The 21,676-nt window shown below is 35.2% G+C and overlaps 1 protein-coding gene and 1 long non-coding RNA gene across 3 annotated transcripts in view; one reads left to right on the plus strand and one right to left on the minus strand.

Annotated features, from left to right (window-relative positions):
• Positions 1 to 21,676, minus strand: part of LOC138317934 (B-cell lymphoma/leukemia 11A-like) — a 106,323-nt gene that overhangs the window by 65,682 nt on the left and 18,965 nt on the right. The window contains exon 2 of one of the 2 annotated variants that reach the window (XM_069259910.1): positions 16,724 to 16,804. The exons of the other annotated variant lie outside the window; for it this stretch is intronic. Coding sequence (XP_069116011.1) covers positions 16,724 to 16,804 — 81 coding nt within the window. The remainder of the gene's footprint in view (positions 1 to 16,723; positions 16,805 to 21,676) is intronic. 2 annotated transcript variants of the gene reach the window in all.
• LOC138317935 (uncharacterized) overlaps positions 1 to 21,676 on the plus strand; it is a 60,585-nt gene that overhangs the window by 28,650 nt on the left and 10,259 nt on the right. The window lies entirely within an intron of this gene.

Raw genomic sequence — 21,676 nt, forward strand, 5'->3', positions numbered from 1 at the left:
CAAGCATGATAAGAAAAGTTTAAAAAATTGTCTTTGATAAAATATGAGACCATGTCCAGTTGAAGTTTCAATATATTCTTAGATGAGTGATGGATGTGCTTTAACCAACTTATACATTTTTCTATTCCTTAATATGTTCCAATTCCTGAATAAATAGTTATTTTTTTTTATTTGGAATATGCTGAATTTGGTGTGTTAACCTTCAAACTGATCAATTTCCATTTTATCTTGTTAAATAACAGTATAACATGTTACAAACTGCCTTAACCTTATAGTCAATAGATTAGCTATGTTAACCTTAGGTAATTATTAGCCAATAGATACAATTCCAATGCCATGTTATATTTCAATTAGAAGTAAAAGCCCTGAATATTGGACATTATTGGAAATCAACTCTAAGCTATCTAAAGCATACATGAAAGTCAAATAGGCTTTTTCCACGGAGGTTATTGAACGTTATCAAAAATGTGTATGGGCCGTCTCGCAATAGCCGTGCTGCTCAATGAATTATCAAGAAAAAAAATAAATAAAAATAATAAACAATAAAAAAGTTACGATACACTGGTTTGGATAAATGTTGCGATCATAAAAAACGTTAAGAATTCCCAGCACACGGAAACGTATAAATAAAGAGGGGGATTCGGTCTGACATCCATCAGACCTGTTACAGATATTTCTGTGATGTATTAATACACTGATTTCTATAGAGACACCTCTTATTACATTGCCTGGTATAGATATCAACGATTCAAGTGAAGTCGCCTGTTAATATTCAAAGCCAAGTCAATCAATCATTCAATACAGTCCGGACGAATATGATACGATGAATTTAGGAAGCATATGCCAGTTATATAAAAAAAACAAAACAATGCAATGTAAAATTTCTGTACCCATCTCGCCGAGATTTTTTTCTCTCATCCCGGAGATGATTGGAGTTATCTCTCGCTGTGATGTGGTCATGTGACTTGCTTTAGGTCAATGGTCAGATATGCCGAATCCCAGATCAGAGAGTATAGTAACGGTGGCTGGGGACGCAGCAATTTAATTCCAGCAAATGGTAAACGAACCAGGAAATACAATGTGTGTAATTTTAAACTGTGGACAATTTTCTGGAGTTGAAATACAATGGAAAATGCACACAATGCCATGCCACTGTCCCTGTAGACCTACGAGCCATACTTTCACACAAAAAAGCATTAAAAGCCTAAATGAAATGAAACCACAGAAATGGTTAAATTTCAAAACATTGTCACTTCACGTTAAATGAACAGATTTTTCACTGTTCATTAGTACGGAATTCCTGAATAAAGACCGACATCATTGATTCCTAATTTGAAATTTTACATGGAAAACAATAAAATGTAATAATAGCTTTAAATCAACCTAATTAATTTAGTAAAAACGAGCTGTGTAATTACCCTAATTAGTAGAGAAAAGAAATTAATATCATATCTGTTACAATGGAATTACCATTATATTTTAATGCTTATAGGAAATGTATTGTATGTTTACATATAAATGGATGCAATAAAAATTTGTAAGAAACCTTACATTTTAGAAAATGAAATGAAACAAGCTGCCATAATCAATATTTCAACACTAAAATTGAATAATAAATGAACTTCATATTTTGGAAATTTTATAAAACAGAAATACTTACTATTTGTTTGTATATCCTCATTTACATACAGTTTATCATAACAATGTGAGTTCAATATGTCCATGTAATGGTAAGCATCACATGTTTGGTTACACGTAACCGTGTGGAAAATCACAATCCTAGAACGTCGGAGACGACAACAGCACATGAGAAAGGCTAAGCTGCACAGATTCCTTCCCGACATGGATAGCATTTGGGGTCAAAGTGGAGAAACAAACCCATATCTAGATGTTTTTTCGGCCACTTCATATATGCAAAACGCTAGATTATTATTGGGCTGATTTTAATAATAATGGCCATCCAGTGATCCCTGGCGGTCATCTGAGTGGACAGTCCAGCTCACACGGGTGGCTGGACATTGGAGATTTTAGCCAGTCAGAGGTGGTCATTTTTGACCTATTGTCATACTAATTATTTCCACTTAACTTGACCGGTCGTGCCAGGCCACGCCACTGGATCAACAGGCATACCACAACTAATGTATTCACAGGCTTGGTTTTTTTTAACTGAGCTGATCGACATACAGAAAAAAAAGTTTCTCATGTAAATTTGAGAGGCCCTTAACTAAAGGGACTATTGTCCAGCTTGACCATTAAGGGCAGTGAGTGTCAGTGAGAGGTCATTTCGTGTCACTTAAGGTCAGAGCTGACCTCCAATAACCTTAGCCACTGGTCTGGGCTGACCAGGTGAGAACTGACCGCCTTACAGAGATAGACTAGATCTTGTTATTCCTAAATCTAACAAACCGATCGCCTAGCAGGCTATATATGAAACTTATCGTATTAGCACTTTGTACAATGATATATATCTATTGTTTGATGTCTTATGCACATTTTATTGTGATTTTTGGCACAGATGAAAACAAAAAGAAATCTGTCCTAATTTATTATCCAATATATAACTTTATGATATAACATGTCAAAATTATATGTTATTCAATATTCACATGCTTTCCATAATCTGAATACATCTATTCTGCTCTAATTAACAGCGGTGTATATTGACCTTTTTAGTTGCAGAAGGTGTGCCAAAATGTTGGACAAATGTCCAATACGCCTGTCCGACAAATAAGTCTACCTTATACCCAATCTAGAAACAGACCTGCTAATTGATGATAAGCACTTAATTGTCTGTTTAGCAGGCCGTCTGGACAGGATCTAGGTCAGTCATGTGTTTTTATTGATTGGTCAATGTTTATGTCGGATTAGACCATGTTTGTCTGTCATACTGGGTCAATATACTGCACTGCAACAACCACTTAGTCTGTTACACACTGGCCTGGCAGGAATATCAGGCTAGGTCAGGGATGGACAGTGTCCAACTGGAGTATCGGGCTAGGTCAGGGATGGACAGTGTCCAACTGGAGCATCCAACTAAAGTGGCAATTTGTGACATACGCCAAAGAAAGCATCTCGGCGTACTATATAAAGACCTTGTTACACGTGTCAAATCGTGGTTTGGTCTAGTTTTGCATTGTCATATCAAGAACTGCCTCCCAAGTCCACTTTACTTGTGAACCATTTATAATGTTACAATCTGATTAAAATACAGATCCTTATTATCACTACGTTTGATATGAGGATCTGACAACATCCCATTAGGGGTCACGTCAGGATGACCTTTGGAAATGGCCAATCAAATTGGCACTGCCAGAATCTTGACAGGGGACGAACTAGTTTCAAAAAGCTGTTCGAATTATTTCGTGCACATAGTCATCTCGCCCAAAGTGCATAACAATGCTAAATGTATATGCTTACTGGGACGAAATAGCGCTATCAATTGACGTAAAAATGTGTAGAAAATGTATTTGATCTGGAGTACACGTGGTAAAAGGTCATCCGAACGTGACCCCATATGGGATATTGTCAGGTCCTATATTGAACGGAGTGGTTATAAGGATCTGTATTTTAATCAGATTAATAATGTTAAAACCTATAAAACAATCTATCCCCACAAAGATCAGTAAAAATTTCTTATTTCATTCCTCACTAGAATTGTATCATTGAAATGTTTTTAACAAATTAATTTTTTAAAATTGACAGTTATTTTTTCTTTGGGGGAATTTTTAGTTCGACAATAGTAAAAAAATTGAAAATCAATAAATTTTGATGGAAATATTCAATCTTAAGATTTTGAGTTATTTAATCATCAAATATACCATGATATCAGTTACAATTTACTTGTAATGCTGTGATAAAACTCATTTTTGGATTATTTCAAATAGATTTTATTTAGACTGAAATAGAACTACCTATTGGAAAACAACAAAAATTTCTTTCTATACAAATAAATGTCTCAATTCGATTCGAATGCACATTAGTGCTTAACTGAGGTAACAGTGTTTTCTGTATAGTATGGCATTAAATATTTATTAAAACATACATACAATATTGATGCACCTACTACTTATAGATAAAATTCTATAAAACAGGTCACATGTAGGCAGCTAATGAAATAACTGTGATAAAAACACATGATATTCTAATTTCATTGCAGATTAAAGAACTCATTTCACATCAAACTTTTCAAATGTTCAGATTTCCCCCGATTTTGTATGCAGATAGTCGCATACCACAAAGTGCATCAAGGCATTTTAAATCCTTCCACCATTCAAGAACTAATCTTAAAATTTTCAATAAATTAAGTTTTCAAATGTTCAAATTACAGGTACATGTATTTACAGTTGTTAAAGCAGTTGAGTCTCTTGATTAGTTTTATATTTAAGAGGGACATGATGCCTTAATGAAACAAAATTAAATTTGCTGAAAACAAAAGTATATTTCACTCTGGGAAAAAGACTCTGAAAAATGCTTTCCAGTATTTGAAAGTCTAATGAAATAAATTGGAAGGTGAACGTGAGAATAAATGTTCAAATATTTGTGTCGACTCGCATGTCCTATACCATGCCCCTCAGAAACGACTTGAGCCTGAATTGTGTCGTTCTTAATTCTACTCGGAGGCCTTATGATTCAAGCATAATCTGCACAGTACATCCTCTTTTAATTCCGCAGCAAAATTTGCATCAACATTTCATTTTTTTTTCATCTACAGTTCCCAGCTCCCAAATTGATGTATATGGGCTTGTAAAATGGAAACATCTTAATTTAAAAGATATAGCTAGCTCTGTCACAGATTTGAATCCACAAGAAGCTTGAAAGCAATCGCAAAAATATTTAAAATGAAAAAAAAAATAAAGACAAAAAAAAAGGCTAAGAAGGTGAAGAATCTCTCGTTATATGATCTGGATGCAGAAGAAGCTACAAGAAAGCCTTAGGTTTATTCTACTGTGTAAATCCTAAAGGCATTGTTAGAGAAACTAAATTTGGAGATCAATACACACAATACTGCTGCAGGGGAGTCTCCATAGACTTCGATGCATTTGAAAACCAAATCTTTTTTAATGTAATCCTATGTGTCAGGCACACTAGCCCCTCTGCCATTGGTACTTGGTTGGTTTGAAAAGCACCATCGTGAAACAATCAATAACGTCTTCCGCTACCTATAGGTGACCACCATAGCAGGCTGTTGAGCCAATTTTGCAGTTTGGAGAGAATCGAACATAATGAAAAATTAAGAAGAAATGAGTGTACAAGGCTGTTATCTTACCGCTTTAAGGAGATTGGATTGCTTTTGCCGAAATTTTGCTTAACAAATAAGCGTGCTTACTATACGAGTGAATTGCACACCGAGAGTAACAAACAAAATACTTCAAATCATGCAACTTGGAACAAAAAACAAAAAAAAACTTGTGAAATGAAATTTTCAGAAATTGATTTTGCCCCTGGTTCTTTGCAGATGTAGATTTGGTAGAGGAAAGAGAGCTGATGGAATCAGAACCATAAAGAGTTCCTGCTGTGGACTCCCATCTTCTCTATCAGTGCTACAATTCTACACTCAAACTACTTTTCAAAGTCAACTACTTCACTACTAAATATCTCTCAAAACAGTTTTTTCCTTTGGTCACTATATTTCATTGGTTTCTGTCTTTTTTTTCAAACCCAAATAATTAATGACAGAATTCTTTTAATAGTTTTTTTCTCACCTACATTTTTTTACTAAACAACTGTAGTCTTGTTATATGAAAGCTTCTAAACCCACCACACAAGTTTGTATTTCCTATCTGGGTATTGAAACTGCTGTTGAAAGTGTTTGCTTCATTTCCCCCGTGAGCTTAATATTTCAAGGCAATAAATGATTTATATGAAAATGTAAAAGGATATTTGTTTGTCCAGAGCTGACCAGAAAATGACAGGGCTCAAAAATTCTATGGCAACTGGACATGGGAAAAATGTACAATATCATATCTTTTCCCAGACCTTAAGTGCCCTCTCCAATGGCATTTGACCAGTGCCCAGTGTAAATGCGGCCACCGCTGGTCACCTGTATCCTCACCTCTTGACCGCCAATATACTACGCTATTCACTAGGACAGCGGTAAAAAATAAGCCTCATACAATTAGGGCCTTTCTGCGTGGTCAGCTGGGGTCTTGGTCACTACACATAAATCGTACAGGTATTTTTTTGTGTTTTCCATTTGAATGAGTGTCGCCAGGCTCATTGTTCATAGTAGCCGTTGGTCAGTCAGTCAGTCTCCTTAGCTTCTAGCCACTAACCATTTAAACTCTGGTTAGACTTACTCACTATCAGGTGTACCAGTAAGTGGCCAAAATAGCTCAAAAAGTCAAAATTGAAATATAATTTGATTTCCTGACAGGCCCAATGCAGGGCAGAATTCAATAGCTGTAAAAATGTACAAAAAGGTTTAGATCACAATTTTTTTTTTTTTTTTTACGAAAGATTTTTAGATACAGGTTTTTGCCTTTATCATTCTACCAAGCAGTTTTCACGAAGACTGATTGTATACATGTAAAATGTCAATCCAATATTTTTGGCTGTCTAAAACCAAACCATTTCTCGTTGAAATTAAGCATTGGGGTGGTTTTACCAGCATGTCCACTGTAAACATTAGAATCTACACACAAATCTCTTGGCAAACTAACGTCTATTGCATTTGGAATGTGGACAAATTAAAGATTTTAATGGAATTTTATGAATATTTTATTATGTCTCTGGTTAGCTGACCTGTCTAAATGTATTTTTAATGTCCAACATGACACCAAAGTTCATCTCATCAAATTGCTCTAAATGGACTTTGGTTTTTCCATTATCAAATTTGTTTAAATAAAAAAACAAGCCCCTACCATTATGTTCACACAAATTGTCTCCAAATATCTTCTAAAGCAAAATCCTTAATTGGTATTAACATCGACTTAGAATATGTCCACTCCAAAGAAACCATTCCATAAGATTAACAGGTCACAATTTTTTCCATCCAAATTCTTTATATTGTAATTTAATTTTTTTTTTTTTATGTTTCATCGATTGTATGTTTGTTTGCAACAGCAGGGTTTAATTTTTGTGATAGATACAGATGAGGCTAGTTTATAACAATCACCTATGATGCTACATGGATTCAGAACATGTTAAATAATGAACAAGGAGAGAAACAACAACAAACGAGGGTGAAATTTACATTCAAATGCTCTAGAATTTATAACGAAAATAAAAAAACCAAGTCATCCTGATCTACAGCAGCGCAAAATTAACGAAGCTCTATTTTCCATCTCAAGATAAATGTTTTGTAATTACTAGTATGGATAATGATTGCATAATTAAAAAAAATTCTCGGAATGCCGCAAGAAAAACTTAGCATTGATAAATTTCATCCAACTCCTTATTGATTACAATACATATGCAGCTATCTTGACGGTAAGTTTTCGATTAAAAGAAAAAATAAATTGAACTCTGGCAATATAAAGCATCCAACTCTACCAGATATAAAAACCAAGGGGCATTAGATCTAATTGTTGGAAAACAAAATTTAAGATCTATGAAACGCAGAAGTTGGCTTAACCCCAAGTCCGCGAGTAGCAGTACTAGCATTGGTACGATGGCGGCGGGTGTGAATGGCTGAATCTGATTTGCCAGCGGATGACACTCCTTAAACCAAGCTCCCATTTCGGCGAATTGCTACCTTCAATCATGATCTCGGCAAGGCTTGGAAGAGCAAGTTTTGAGTAGCGGGGAGCGATGCGCGGGGATTGCGATGCTTGGTCATGATGGACAGGTAATCACTCAAGCAGAAGTAGGCCGGCTTGACTGTATGGTAAACCTGCAAGCTAGTGCAAGACTGCAGGAAGTTTGCTGCCATACTGATCACTCAAAGCACAAGGACAGGCTGAAATTTTATGGCTCAATAGGATCCATACATCTTGAAAAGAATGAAGGAATTACATAAAATCAATACAAAATAGCCACTTTCAAGAGCAAATGTTAAAATTTCAAAGTCATGCATGTACTCGCTTGTCTTTCCAGGAGGTCGTGTTTTCTCTAGTTGTAAACCGTGTCTCATTTGTCTATCTTAGCTCAGCGAAAGAAGCTGTCATTTTTTTTCTCCGAGAAATGAGAACTCTCTAGCGACCCCTGATGATACACAATGCTGTAACTGCAGACAATAAATTCAAATTCAAATTTTTTTTTTATGAAAGATAATTATTGTAAACGCCAAATGTTGGCATATTCACTTTCAAAATATGAATATAAGATTATTTAAAATTCCAATTGACTTTTTTAAAAGGTTTTTAAGCATTTCAGTCCCAAAATTATGCATTTGGGAACATTTCAAAATAAAGACTATTGAAAAAAGAAGACAGTTCAAGCATTCAAATTTGAGTGCCAAATGACAGATGGACAAAAAGCAATGGCAAGGGACAAAGAAGACTGGCCTGAAACAAAATTAAGATACAGCAAAATAACTAAAAACTTTCAGAGGTAAAATTTGGATAAAGACAGAACTTCAAACGAAACCACTGAGTTGACAAGAACACAATTGGTAACCATACAAAATGGTGTAGAAAAGTTATGAAAAGTTTTCCAGCCAAAAAATCAATGTTTGGAGCGGGTCTGTGGAGTTGTTGTCATGAGGAACATAATCAAATTGTAGACAGTAAAAACTGAGTTAACTTCTTTAAAATAATTGGATCTGTTTAATGTTTTTATCTATTCTATATTTTGGAAGCCAACGACCCCCGAGGGTGCTATGATTTAGGGAGTTTCACTGGAGGATTCCAGCCGATTGCCAGTGTTACCTCCAACGGCTCCCTAGGGCTATGTTTCCATTACTATACTAATCCTATTTGGTTTTCTAATTCAGGGTCTCCAATCCCTTCCCCTGTTTCGCCTAATTAAAGAGAATGACTTTGTTATTCTTGCTTTGCTGTAAATCTATGAACAATCCCACATTATTCACAATTCTATCCATGCCATTGTCTTTCTTCCTTAATTTCCTATCTGCTCCTAATTATATATTTTTTGAATTCAATTACATAGATGTAAATTTTATGTGATGAGTGATTTTTTCTTATTGAATTTGAATGTTGATGTTTGGAAATTACCATTACATGTAGCAGTTTTTGTTTCCTGGGTGGTCCCAAACCCTAATTCATCAGAACACTAGTATCATCATTCAATTATCCAATGATTTCCCTTAGTTTCCCTTAGTTTTTATTCCAGACATTTCTGTGAAATTCCCCGATATTCTTTTTAATTAATCAAGATAAAATTTGACCCTATAAAGGACGAACAAGGTTGGCGACAGGTTTAACAGCTCACCCCAGAACATGACCCCAAACATCGTTATCAACAATCATTTATAGTGACCAGCACTTGACTTGAAGTGTCCACACAAAGGAGGACTGGTCAGATCAAAATACAGTGGTCAACCCAGGCCAACAGGTGCTTCTGACCACCCTTATTAAAGTCAGGTGCGACAAAATCTTTTAGCGCTCACGAAAACACACAAATCCCACATCTCTCAGTTTTTTGTCCCTCCATTACTTCTAAAATGTAATTAAAGCGACCAAATTGTTATGATAATGGGGTGAAAAGGCTACCAAAGATTAGAATATTTATTTTTCTGTCTTAATTGTCAACAATAACAATGGAACTTATTGAACTACCTGTATATTTATGATTTATACCAAAGGTCAACCACAAGGTCAAACTGACTTTGCAATAAAATCTTGTATTAAAACAAGATCATTAAGATATGTTAAGATCAGGAAAAAAAAGTACAGTTAGTATCACTGCCGAAAGAATGGTAATGCATCTGCTCTGCCTGCTAAAAGTAACAGCAAATGACCCTGAATTAAGGTGCTATTGATTTGAAACATGAATTATCAATGAGTAATTAAACAGTGTAACCCTATACAGCACAATTCATGTCCAATTCTAGTAACATTCGTACAAAATTACACAAATTTCAGTTGAATGCAGTGCTAAGCCAGTGTGCTGTATATAACATTATCTTTTAATATCAGAAGTGTTGGATGGTTCCATGGTGATTACAACCGAGCCATTTTTTCTCAGATTTCAATTTTGTTAAAATGTTAACGGGCTTAAAATGCATCGATTGCATTTGTTTCTTGTGTGTAAAAGTAAAATAGATTAGGTATTGAAACTAGTACCCGGTATCTTTAAACTGACATTCTATTGTCAATGTAACACCTATCTCAATTTTAAAGTGATTTGAAAATGGTTCTTCAAAACATGATCATGTCACGTTTTCTAACACAGCATGTAAATTTCTGTCCTTTTAGTCATCAAAAGATTTAAAGCTTCCGTTGAAGTCACTTATAAAAGTATTTGTCAAACAAAAAGCGACTTTTTTCATGCGAGAAGTCGTTCTGATGAAGTCTGGATGAGACTGTGTTTATCAACTTTCTGTATCGATGAGCGCCCATATAAGGACAGACAGATCCGAATGTAGATAGAAGCTTTACCAACCATGAAGGAATCAGTATTTATGGGCAGTTTAATGGCAGCGATATTGGGCGAAAATGGTCTTTTTACAACCCATTTTATATACTATAACAAGCTGTATACCCCAGATCTCGCCCAACTCGTCCTATTCACCAACTAAACAAGATGGAGACGTCTGATTTAAACATATTTGTCAGTGATTGTTTGCTAATAAAATTGCCCATTCATGAAATTTTATACAAACAATATGTTTAGCTGGGAGGCCATCCCCACAGTCAGCCTTGTTTAAAAGTTGCAAACTTTACAGTGTTATTCATAATGCTTGGCAAATCCCTTTGTGCCTGGGCATCAATAAAATTTGTATATATATGTAACCGAGTGAAAAGCACGGCAGCGTTTTACTACGCTGTCGAGTGTGCGGGAGAATACGCAACCATTCACAATCTGATCCAAGATTCCTGTCTTTAAACCCTTTACAGCAAATATCCTCACCATCAATATCACTTTCAGTTTTTTCCCCCCATTGTAGAAGATTTCCGTATTATTTTAAAATCCAAGGTAAAAAAATCTCAATACAAAATTTACACCAATTTACATACATCTCCCAAGAGTAGGTTATTGTACTTATTTGTGCATATACCTTAATGACGATAGTCTTACTGATCTCTACTTTAAAGTTCATCAGGCGCCAGTATTTTATCAATAATGTAAAAAGCAGCTATGGTTGGCTGAATATAGCACAACACCTATGACTTCACGGTTGAGTCGTTATGCTGTAACTGTAATGGGTTTCAAGGGGACCCCGATAATGACAAGCGGATTGCAACTTGGGACGAAGCCGGCCAGAGTCACCAATGCAATTACACTAAATTAACCTAATTCTCCTAGTGAAAGTACTATGCGGTGTTCTAGTCGTAGTAAAATCAATTCTTTTTCAGGTTTATAGATTATCTAGGAGAGCACCGCTGCATCTGTGCATTAAAAGAAAATGAGGGGGGAGTGGAAAAAAAGTACAAGTAGTAGTGGCGGTGTTAGTAATGGGGAGGATCCTTATGGGAGATTGGTTTGTGTAGTTGACAAATCAATATGTGTCCATATAGGAGGCTATCATTCTCTATATCAGTGTATCAATTTAAATATTTATACATATATGCAAGAAAACCTTTGTGCAGGCACAAGATAGTCATCAAGAGCCCTCGCAGAAAAGTTATCTGACACCAAACCGTTGAAATGTTTGATTTTTCACTAAGATTTAATAAAACAGAGAGAGTGTAAGCTTGCTACTACATTTAAGTGTTTGTTCTGAGGCCAGTACTGTACCAGGGAGCTAGGGGCTGTGACCATTACAATACCAGATGTTTTTTGTACGATAGATTGGACCCTTATCTTCAATTGATAAAAGCAAAGTAGAAAAGCTTTTAATTGCATTCTGTGTTTTTTTCTGGTTATTTAAATGAGGGTGATCTGGTAAATACAATAGTCAAGAAATCATTAAGGCAAACTCTCAGGAATATCCACGTCCGGCCATCTAAGGGCATCCAATTTCCAAGGTGCTGACCTCCGGTCTCTGGTCAAGCCCTTTGGTGGTCATCTCATTAAGGACAATGGCTGCACTTCAGTGTTTTTTATTTAGCAGGTCGGTATGTCCATTCATCTGCTGACCAGGTGACCGCGGCTTTAGCCAGTGACAAATGTAGCATGCAGTCTCTCACACTTCACCGACCCTCAATAAATCAGGGGAAATGGGCAGACCAATGATTAGGGATCAGAAATCAATGACTTTTCTTCTCTTTTTCTCATAAACAATTGATCTCGACAAAGTTCATTACATCTGTCTCCTCAGCATTTGTGAAGATACACCTATACCAAGTTCTATTCTTCTATGATGACATTCTGTAGTTCTGAAATTTAAACCTCTTTTCTTGCATTGCACCTTCCAACCAATGTCAACATCATGGCTATTCTCACACTCTTTTAAATTTGTTTTTTTTTCGCACAACAATTAGCTTTGAATGTCATGAAACCATAAATACTATTCTAACAGTAAGGAAAATTTCAGTTTTGAATGAAAAGTCAGTCAAAGTAAATCATTTAAAAAAAGAAAAAAAACTTTTCCATTGGATCTCAACAATGTCTTGGCTGAAAAAAGGCCCAATAACACTAGGGACAAATTCATCCTTCAAGAGAAAAGGTAAATGACGTTTTTTGTCAGTGGGGTGTCATTGGGCTGTTCCTGATCTTTACTGAAACCATTTCATCACGAAAGAGTAGAGTCAAACCATATAAAGCAATCGGTCAGCATGTCCCTTTGAGCCTCACATGTACGTCATTATTTAGCAATCACCGATTAACCAAAGGCTGGCTCAACCGATTTCAGCTTTTCTAAATTTTTTCCCTTCTTTAGTACAATTGATGACAAACAGTTTTCTTTTTATCAATTGTCTAAATCGTTCCCCAATGATGTAGTAAACTTCGCCTTGTTGTATCACGATCCCCATAAAAGGCCTGAAAACAGTTCTTATACCAAGCATCTATCTCTAGTGTGACTCGTCATAAAGAAACCCAGAGAGTATTGCTCCATCAAATGAAAAGCGAAACACAGCGTAGGTGACTTATCTCTGAGGCCATCAATGGGAGAATCAAAGGTTTAATATATAATCTTGCGACACAAGCTTTTATCAACGACTCAATTATTCCACCATATCAACTTGTATGACCATCATTCTGTATTTCCGTCAAGGCATCTGTCTGTCAATCCTACCCAAGGGCCCTCGGTCAAAGTATATCACCATATGCATAAAATCTGATTCCGATGATTGATACAACATAAACCGACCAATAAAATAAATTGTTAGAACCAGCCAATCACAGCTGTTGTTCTTCATCAGTTTGTCTGAGAATGGTTTACTGTTATATCCTGTTGAAATTTTCTCAGACAATTTTTACGAACATATATACATCAGGCGAAAATTACCCAAACTTGTTTAGAAGGATGCATGTCTGTCAATATCCTGAGCCTAATTTGTTAAAAAATTGTATGAGATTCAAAGAAAAAGTTCATTGTCAAAGAGCAAGGGGACACAACCAGAACAAAAAAGGACACTTGCAGAAAGAGTAATGATTTTGTCCCTACATGGCCTTCTAATCTTGTTTCTTCGCCAGACAATTTGATGGAGTGTTCTAGCATACAACTGTCATGGTAGAAGCAAAACATTCCAAACATATAAAGGACTAATTAAAAGAAATGTTCTACAATGTGTTTAACACAATTAAGATGTTACTCATAGTGTTTTATAAAGTACAGAATGTTTTATTCAGAAATATAAAGTTAAAATGAAAGAACTTTTTTTATGATTTGAAAAGAAACATTTCTTAAATAGCTTCTAAAATATTTCTTAAATAGCTTCTACAAAAATATTTCCTAATCTTGGCGATTGAAACTATAGGAAATCCTATAGTAAGCAGCCGGTCAAGAAGGAGTAACTTTTCTTTAGAAAAAAAATTATTGATGAAAACCTTACAAGAGAAAATTGACAGAAAATATTCAGATTTATGACAAATTAATTACTATTCATTTTTAGCCACGCCTATCATCGACTGATGAACACAAGAGACCAGCGACAAAAAAAGTGTCGGAAATACTGGACTGACGAATGACTACGCAAACCTATATATCATTGCCTGAGATAGTTTATGTGTTTGTACCGAGTTGGCCAGCCCAGTTCAGGACAGAATGACCTGGTCATAGAAACAGTCGTGACGAATGGGCAATTTATATCAAATGTAACTGACGCTACCGACGACAAAGATCTTCGCTCTATCTACACTCAATCTGAAGTGTTTAGAAGAGATATATTATCTTCGATATATGTTAATGACGTGTATACGAATAAGACAAAGGACCTTGTCAACGAGTCTTTAGGAACTGTTATGACAGTTATATCACACGTGGAATTCAAATTTTGTACTGTAGCCCTCGGCCCTACGTTTGATGTGGGATCTGCAATGTTTAATGTCTCATATCAAATAAAACAATATCTTATATAATACCTGTTTCAAATGTGATCGATTCATTGATCATCTTACAGTGTCTTCAAATTCTTTTTATGCAAAATAAATCCTGGCACCAGTAGGTTTGCTGGATAAATTAAAAATATTCAAATGAAATGTGTTATAGAAAATAACTAATAAAGGATGTAAATGAAGGTCAGTGGTATCAAGCTGACAACAGACAGACAGATCGACAGTAAAATTGTTAAGATCCTATTTGAATTTTGACATGGACCAATTGCCTACCAGAGAGACTGCATGGCCACAAATTGTAGGCCCGAGTCTGGTCCTATTTCTGGCCATATATAACTGGACCAGGTCTAAAACCTATTGTGTCAATTAAGACCAGCTTTTCCTTCTAGCTCGCCAGTGTAACTTGTCAAGTGTTATGGTAATTAAAAAGATCTGTCATTGAGAACAGATATTGACTTTTTCATGTCCTTTTTTTTGTCTGATGAATGTACTATATCCTTGCTCTATTTGTAACTTGTAATGGACTACATATAAGTATAGAATGACCTGATCAATGTCAGTGTGATTTGGTTGGATAGGTTATAATCATAATTACTCTCACCTGAAATGTGGCTATCTTTAGATAACAAGTCTTAGTTTGTCATAATTAACCACTGTCAATTACAGCTTCTTAAAACAGATCATATACACACCCAAACCCCCTCAACTTCTCTGTATTGTACTCACTAATCAGGAGCTGTCTTCCGAGAGTTCAATATTTTTTATTTCTAAATATTTAGTTTTCTTTGTGATTCAATACTACCCATGAAAAAGCCATAACATTTACGGACCATGCTACTTAATCACTACCCAAAACTGTTTGACAACAACACTGTCGATCATATTTCTCATCATACAAAAAAAAAAAAATCTCTAGAATGATGAACTCGGTTGAGACTAGGTTACAGAAAAATGAGACACAAATGAGAGTAATAAGGCACTGTGGTCTCGATATAAAGCTGAGAATTACAGCCATTGTGCCCAGCTTGAAGGCTACTATCAATAACGCTAATGACTTATAACTATGACCCATATACATTATCCTTGGACGTTACACACCTGTGCTCCCGACATCTCGAGCTGTTCTAAGAGCCGGTTTTAAAAGTCTGTGGACAACCATTGACACGGTCGAGGTTAGGTAACAAAGCAAATTCAAATTGAACCCAATTCAATAAAAATATTCACCTGAAGTGTACACTTTAGACACTAACGGGGAAAGCTGAATCATCGTAAAAAACAAGTTTTGAAAATTCAACCTCTTGAGTAAGAGTTATCTGATGAGACTGGAAATGATAATTTTAAAAAACACATGTAGATCTATATTGATAAAGTCATCTCTTTTAAGTTAATTATACGTGAGAATATGGATTTAGTTAATTATGTGTGTAGTTGTTTCCTCCCGTTTATCTATGAAGTGACCTTTCCTAATTCTACTAACACAGGAAACACAATAGCTGATCGATTGCTTCTCAAATGGCTACCAGTCATTGGTCATTTGTGACCTTTAACCCCTGGGGTCATCAATTACGTTTGAACTAATGACATCACAATGGTAAAACTTATTATGCATACAAAATCTTCGTAAACACCTCAGCACTTTAGACTCCGTAGAACTCTGTCTTATGATTGAGTGTTATGTCGACTGCACATAACAGTAGCATTGAAATATATGCAAAAAGTTTTTTAAACTTTTGAAATATATCATTTTCTATCATATTCATCATAAAGCTGGGGGCCTTATCGTAAGGAATCTCAAACTCTATTTCTCAATAAAATCTTCTTTTTTTTCATCTAACTTTACTGAGCATCTTTATTACCGATCCATCATGGAAGACAAACCAACAGTTATCAATTTGTCACGTGTGCCTGATATTTTTAAACTATGAACTCAATAGTAAGTAACATGACTTTGGGTAGAGCTTTGTTTTAAATCCCCGACAGCCATGGTCTTCTAAAGACAGGCTTTGTGGCATAGAAAAGCCAGAGTAACCTGAAGAAAATCCATCAACCCTGCAACTGCTCAATGTAGATTTCAAATACATTCTGAAATGAACACCAACTACACAGAAGAGACACCTTAACCATTAGGTCATAAATGTGGACCTATAACGGGTATCAAATGATCCGTAACAACAAAGTAACGGAGGTATCAAAAGTTCCTAAATATAATGTTCCCACTTACCCAGGTAATTCAACACTCTCTCTTCCTGTTCACAGATAGATAGCCATTTCCGACTTTCACTTGTTCGTTTTTTCTTAAGACCTTTTAAAAGACAAGCGAGACAAAGATTTAAGCATGGCTGGAGCTTTCTATGGACACACGATCCTTCATTGAAATTACAAAATCGTAAATCAGCTCCCTAAGTAGTTGTAAGTATCCAGACAAGACCTCCATGCAAGGTGCACAATGCATCTAGCAACTTTTCAAACTTTATAGGTAAAATGGATAATATTTGCCTTAGTAAATCTTTCCAACATCTTCATTTTTTTTATTTGAGCATGCAGGATTCCTGTCTAAAATTGTTCAGCATTTTGGAACTGTTCTAAAACAAGGAACCAAACCTGAGGTTTTGGCAGGACAACATCATTGACTGACTGAGCCAAAAAACCAGAGTCAAACGATTAACAGAAACATACCTAATAGCAGGTTAATTCTTATAAATCAAAAACCAATCTGCTAATTTTATGGATTTCATTTTACCAAATTGTAACAGAAATCAAGGTGGTCTTTTTTTAAACTAAGAATCTAAATTCTTTTATCACAAAAGGAATTTTCAGAAAAGTGAGAATTGTCATCAGAATTAATTCAAAATTGAGAATTTAAAAGTTTTGTCTGCATCTATTTTAAGAAAACAATGGTGTAAAGACAAAGATTTTTCTCATAAAACAAAGAGTTTAGATTTTAACTGACTTTGTATCAAAACTGATTTTAATGAAGGTTGCAAAGTTTTGACAAAACTATGGGAGCTAGTACTTGTATTTTGACAGGGGCACAGAATTAGAAAAAAACTATGAAATAAAACGCTACATTTGTCTATGGTTATCTAACTTAATAAACCAATGGACACTCTACATTACTGTTGTATCATCAAACACATTTTAAGTCATTGTCAGACTTGACCAGCTCGACTGGTCAAACACTCAACTGACCAGCAGTACTGGTCACTCAGTTGGCTTTGTCATGGCAGAGTAGTCCCCCTTTACTGTCTCGGATTTTTTCTTTCTTTATTTGAATAATATATCTGTACTATTCTCTTGAGGAAGATATGAGGGCATTAGTCCATCTTGTATTGATCAGATACGTCTTTTGATTTGACGGCACAAGTCCATCTTGTATTGACCAGATACGTCTTTTGACCGCTATGTACCTGAGGAGATGCAGCCCATGCTGAAATTTGATTTCAATATTTTTTTCAGAGCGAGAATTTTTAACAGATAGGAAAATTAACCATATCTTTTTTCTTAAATTTTCTGCAAGTAATTCTTTTAATCTATTTCATATAATGTCACTTGTATTCTTTATAGTTGCATATCTGACTTTTCCAATAAATGTAATTTGCTTTTTCTCTACCTTTATTACTAATTCTTTTAGTGAAATATTGTCCATGTTTTGAATTCATTAACACTTTTTAATGAAGAATTTCCAAATGGCATGCACTCCTATTGTATGTTTAAACTTTTACATTATTCCAATACAGTTTCCAAATTCTACTTGATGATCTTGATCTTCTTGCAAACCACATCCATTGAAAAGTCTTTGAGGATATCACAAGATATCTGGTGTGAATTCCAGCATTGTTTTTTTCCCATTAACGTATTAGTTGAACACATTCCATATTGCAATTCTCTAGAATAATCAGGACTTGAGAACAATTTGGTTTATAAATATGTCAAGCTGCCACTAGTGCAATCCGCATATGCTTTCACGATATCAGGAGTCGAGAACTCCACTTTTTTTGGTTCAGTAACGAAACACAGTCCTAAAAGAAATGGTCAATCCACTATTTTCTACACCACAACAAAGTGCAATATTTCATTCCAATAGATCAGCTAAACAGATACACTACACATCAAATCCAGGAGGGTCCGAGATCTGTTAGCAAAACAATTTAAACATCCATATGCCCATTTTAAATCATTTCAGTCATGAAAAGTAACCACCAGAGATGCTAGATGTTTATCTAGATATTTCTATGAATCTAAATGGAACCTGAGGATCGTATTTAGAAATTACCCAATGATGAAGGAGAAAATATCCCATACATATCAAACTTGCTGGTTTGATTTTTTCTTCTTCTCTTTCAATCTTTTTTTATAACCAATATTTTCATTTCATTTTTCGATTGAATTTTAAACTCTCTCTCGAGATTTTCTACACATGAAACGCCAGTTCCAGTGGAATGATAGTGAAGAGGAAATACATACACACACACTCTTAGATATAAACTGTCACGAAGCCATTCTTCAATAATGCTACACAATTAACACAATGCTTTACAAATAGAAAATTTCTTTATTTACCATCTGAACAATGAAAAACCCACCTAAACTTAACCTCTGAACTTAATCTTATGGAACAAAACTTTTTTTTAACAATATTTCATAAAATATTTTTCTAGTCTCACACCTGTCTTAAAGAATGATTTTATTGTTAATATCAAATTTTCAGCAATAGAAAAACCGTCTTTGAGGAAGTTGTGTGGTGACAATACCATTGATAAAATGAAGGGTAATCAGGGTTAACGTGTGCTAAAGTGGCAGTGTAAGTGTTACTATAACATTTATCTGTATAATGTAACATTGCCTTACTCTCTAACCAATTTAACACTCATTTATATACTTCAGTTACTAGCTCTCAATTTTCCTATCCTTGCCATGTTTTTGCCTTTAATAAAATTAATGAAGGAATTTTTTTATTTCACATTTTATATTGAAATTCTGAGCCATCTTAACAGTAATTGAACACTTTATAATTTTTTTTAAGAATCATGACTTTGTTTAAAATGCATAAATTTTTATCTCTATATTTTCATTATTTGTCAGCGCATAATGTTATCTTTTCTGTTTAATAAATATTCAAATTTGTTCATTGATTTTAACAGCAATGAGGATATTTAATATCTTTGTTAGAAGAAAAAGGAAAAAAAATCTATTTTTAGACATGCCATGACTTCTGTGCGCAGTGAAGCACTTCCTGCCGGCCGAACATCATTTGTACTCCAATTAAAATATTCTCCGAGTTAAGCCGGGTTATAGAACAAAGGCCATGTCCAGACTTTGTGTAACAGGTGCCTGTTGTAAAACACAGGATACAACAGGTTCTCTACCCCTCCCTGCATGTGCATTTGCCTGTCGTGGCTCACTACACACGTGTGTGCAGTCTTCACGCTAGACAATAGAATGAAGTGCATCACCACCTCCTGCACACATGCACGGTTATTATGATCAAGTACAGTGTCAAACAAAACACTTCCTTCTGGGAACTAATTATGATTTAAATAGCTGTTGTTTTTGGCATTTTAAAATTTGTGCCAAATATCTGTAACCCTGCATGCAGCGACTTGTTTGTAAAAACTGAAAAACTGCAATCTTATGATATTCATTTTGTATTAAAGTGTTCAATGTTTCCTTTCAATGTGGGGAATTTCTACTGGCCACAAGCTTCAATTCAAGTCCCTGAGAAATAATTGGAAATGACCTGACGGGTATATTATGATCCCAGTGCACCTGTGGGACCAATCTAGATTTTTTATCTTCCTCAAGGCCACAGAATCAAACAAGTCAACCTTGACTGAATATATATATATTAATAGGCTTTTAAAACGTGTTTTTGTAATCCATTACGATATTTATAGGGTAACAAAAGCTTCCAATTTTTTTTTTTAATTTTTTTTTTCCATGTCTTTTAAAGTCAGGTTCAAAGGAAAGGTCAGCAAGTCCAGGAAATAGGAGTTGAATGAGTGTTGCCTCACAGTGCTGTTTAATTATGAGTGATGACAGATCAAATGGAGATTCTGTCCCTTTTGTTACAGATACAAGTTGTTGGATGTCCACAGCTGTGTCCATTAAAAACCTACCACTCATAGACTGTCCCCAATAGTGCTACAGGATTGTGAAGCGATTGTGCAATGATCCGCGACCCTGCGGCTGTCGATACTATCACAAAGCTATGGCCTTCAAGTACAACATCTACCTTATAAATATATTGAATAACATAAAATATAACCAGACCAAACAGTCCAACTGAAATATCTTTGAATAAACAAACCCTTTTTGAAGCCTCCTATTCTGAAAACAAACATATATAGAATGCAGTTGTCATAATGACTAATGTCGTACGACAATTTAATTAATGTCAATGGAAATTTCCCTACTGGGAACCCCTCTGACCAACCAGTAATAAACCATTTATCATATCTCACAGCTGCATCATGCACTAACCACTGGTAATCAAATTAATAAATGACGTAATGTTCCCACTCCCTGGACGTCCACTAAAAACAAAAGTCTGCATAAATTGAGGCCGCTTATCTAGTGACCAGGACATCTCACATAGCAATATCAATATAAGTCCTGTAGAAACATCCTTAAATGGACCAACTGACCATTAAAAAAAATATGTGATTTATTAATAATGTAAACAGACACCCATTGGGGAGCCTCCCTGACCATCACCAACAATTATTAATGATTAACTTTTTGAAGGAAACACTACCAGCTGGACAACAGGTTTAAATGGCCTGGCCATTCAACTCCTGGCTAATCAGGTCCAGCCTTGTTATACAGATGTATATGTGTATCTGGTTGGGGCAATGATCCTTCCATTCATGGGGGGCCAAAGGTCAAACACAAGGGTTAAAGGTTAACCTTGACACAATATTGTTGGTCAGGCCAGTGACATTTGAGACTGGACAAATTGAGGGGTCCCGAACAGGGTAGTTTTTTGTAATTACTATTGTTAAATAGTGATCAAACATCAATTGTAAAGCACCAGCTTCCCAGGAGCTGAGAAATCAATGAGCTATGACGCTGATATTCGACAGCAGGCTAGTAAGGGGACAAAACTCTCCCTCACTGTTTCTTTAACCGGTGAAGTGCAAGTGTCTTCTCATCTGTTCCCTGGCATTAATCATGA

This window comes from Argopecten irradians, chromosome 3 (genome assembly GCF_041381155.1).
Source record: "Argopecten irradians isolate NY chromosome 3, Ai_NY, whole genome shotgun sequence".
Lineage (NCBI taxonomy): Eukaryota > Metazoa > Mollusca > Bivalvia > Pectinida > Pectinidae > Argopecten > Argopecten irradians.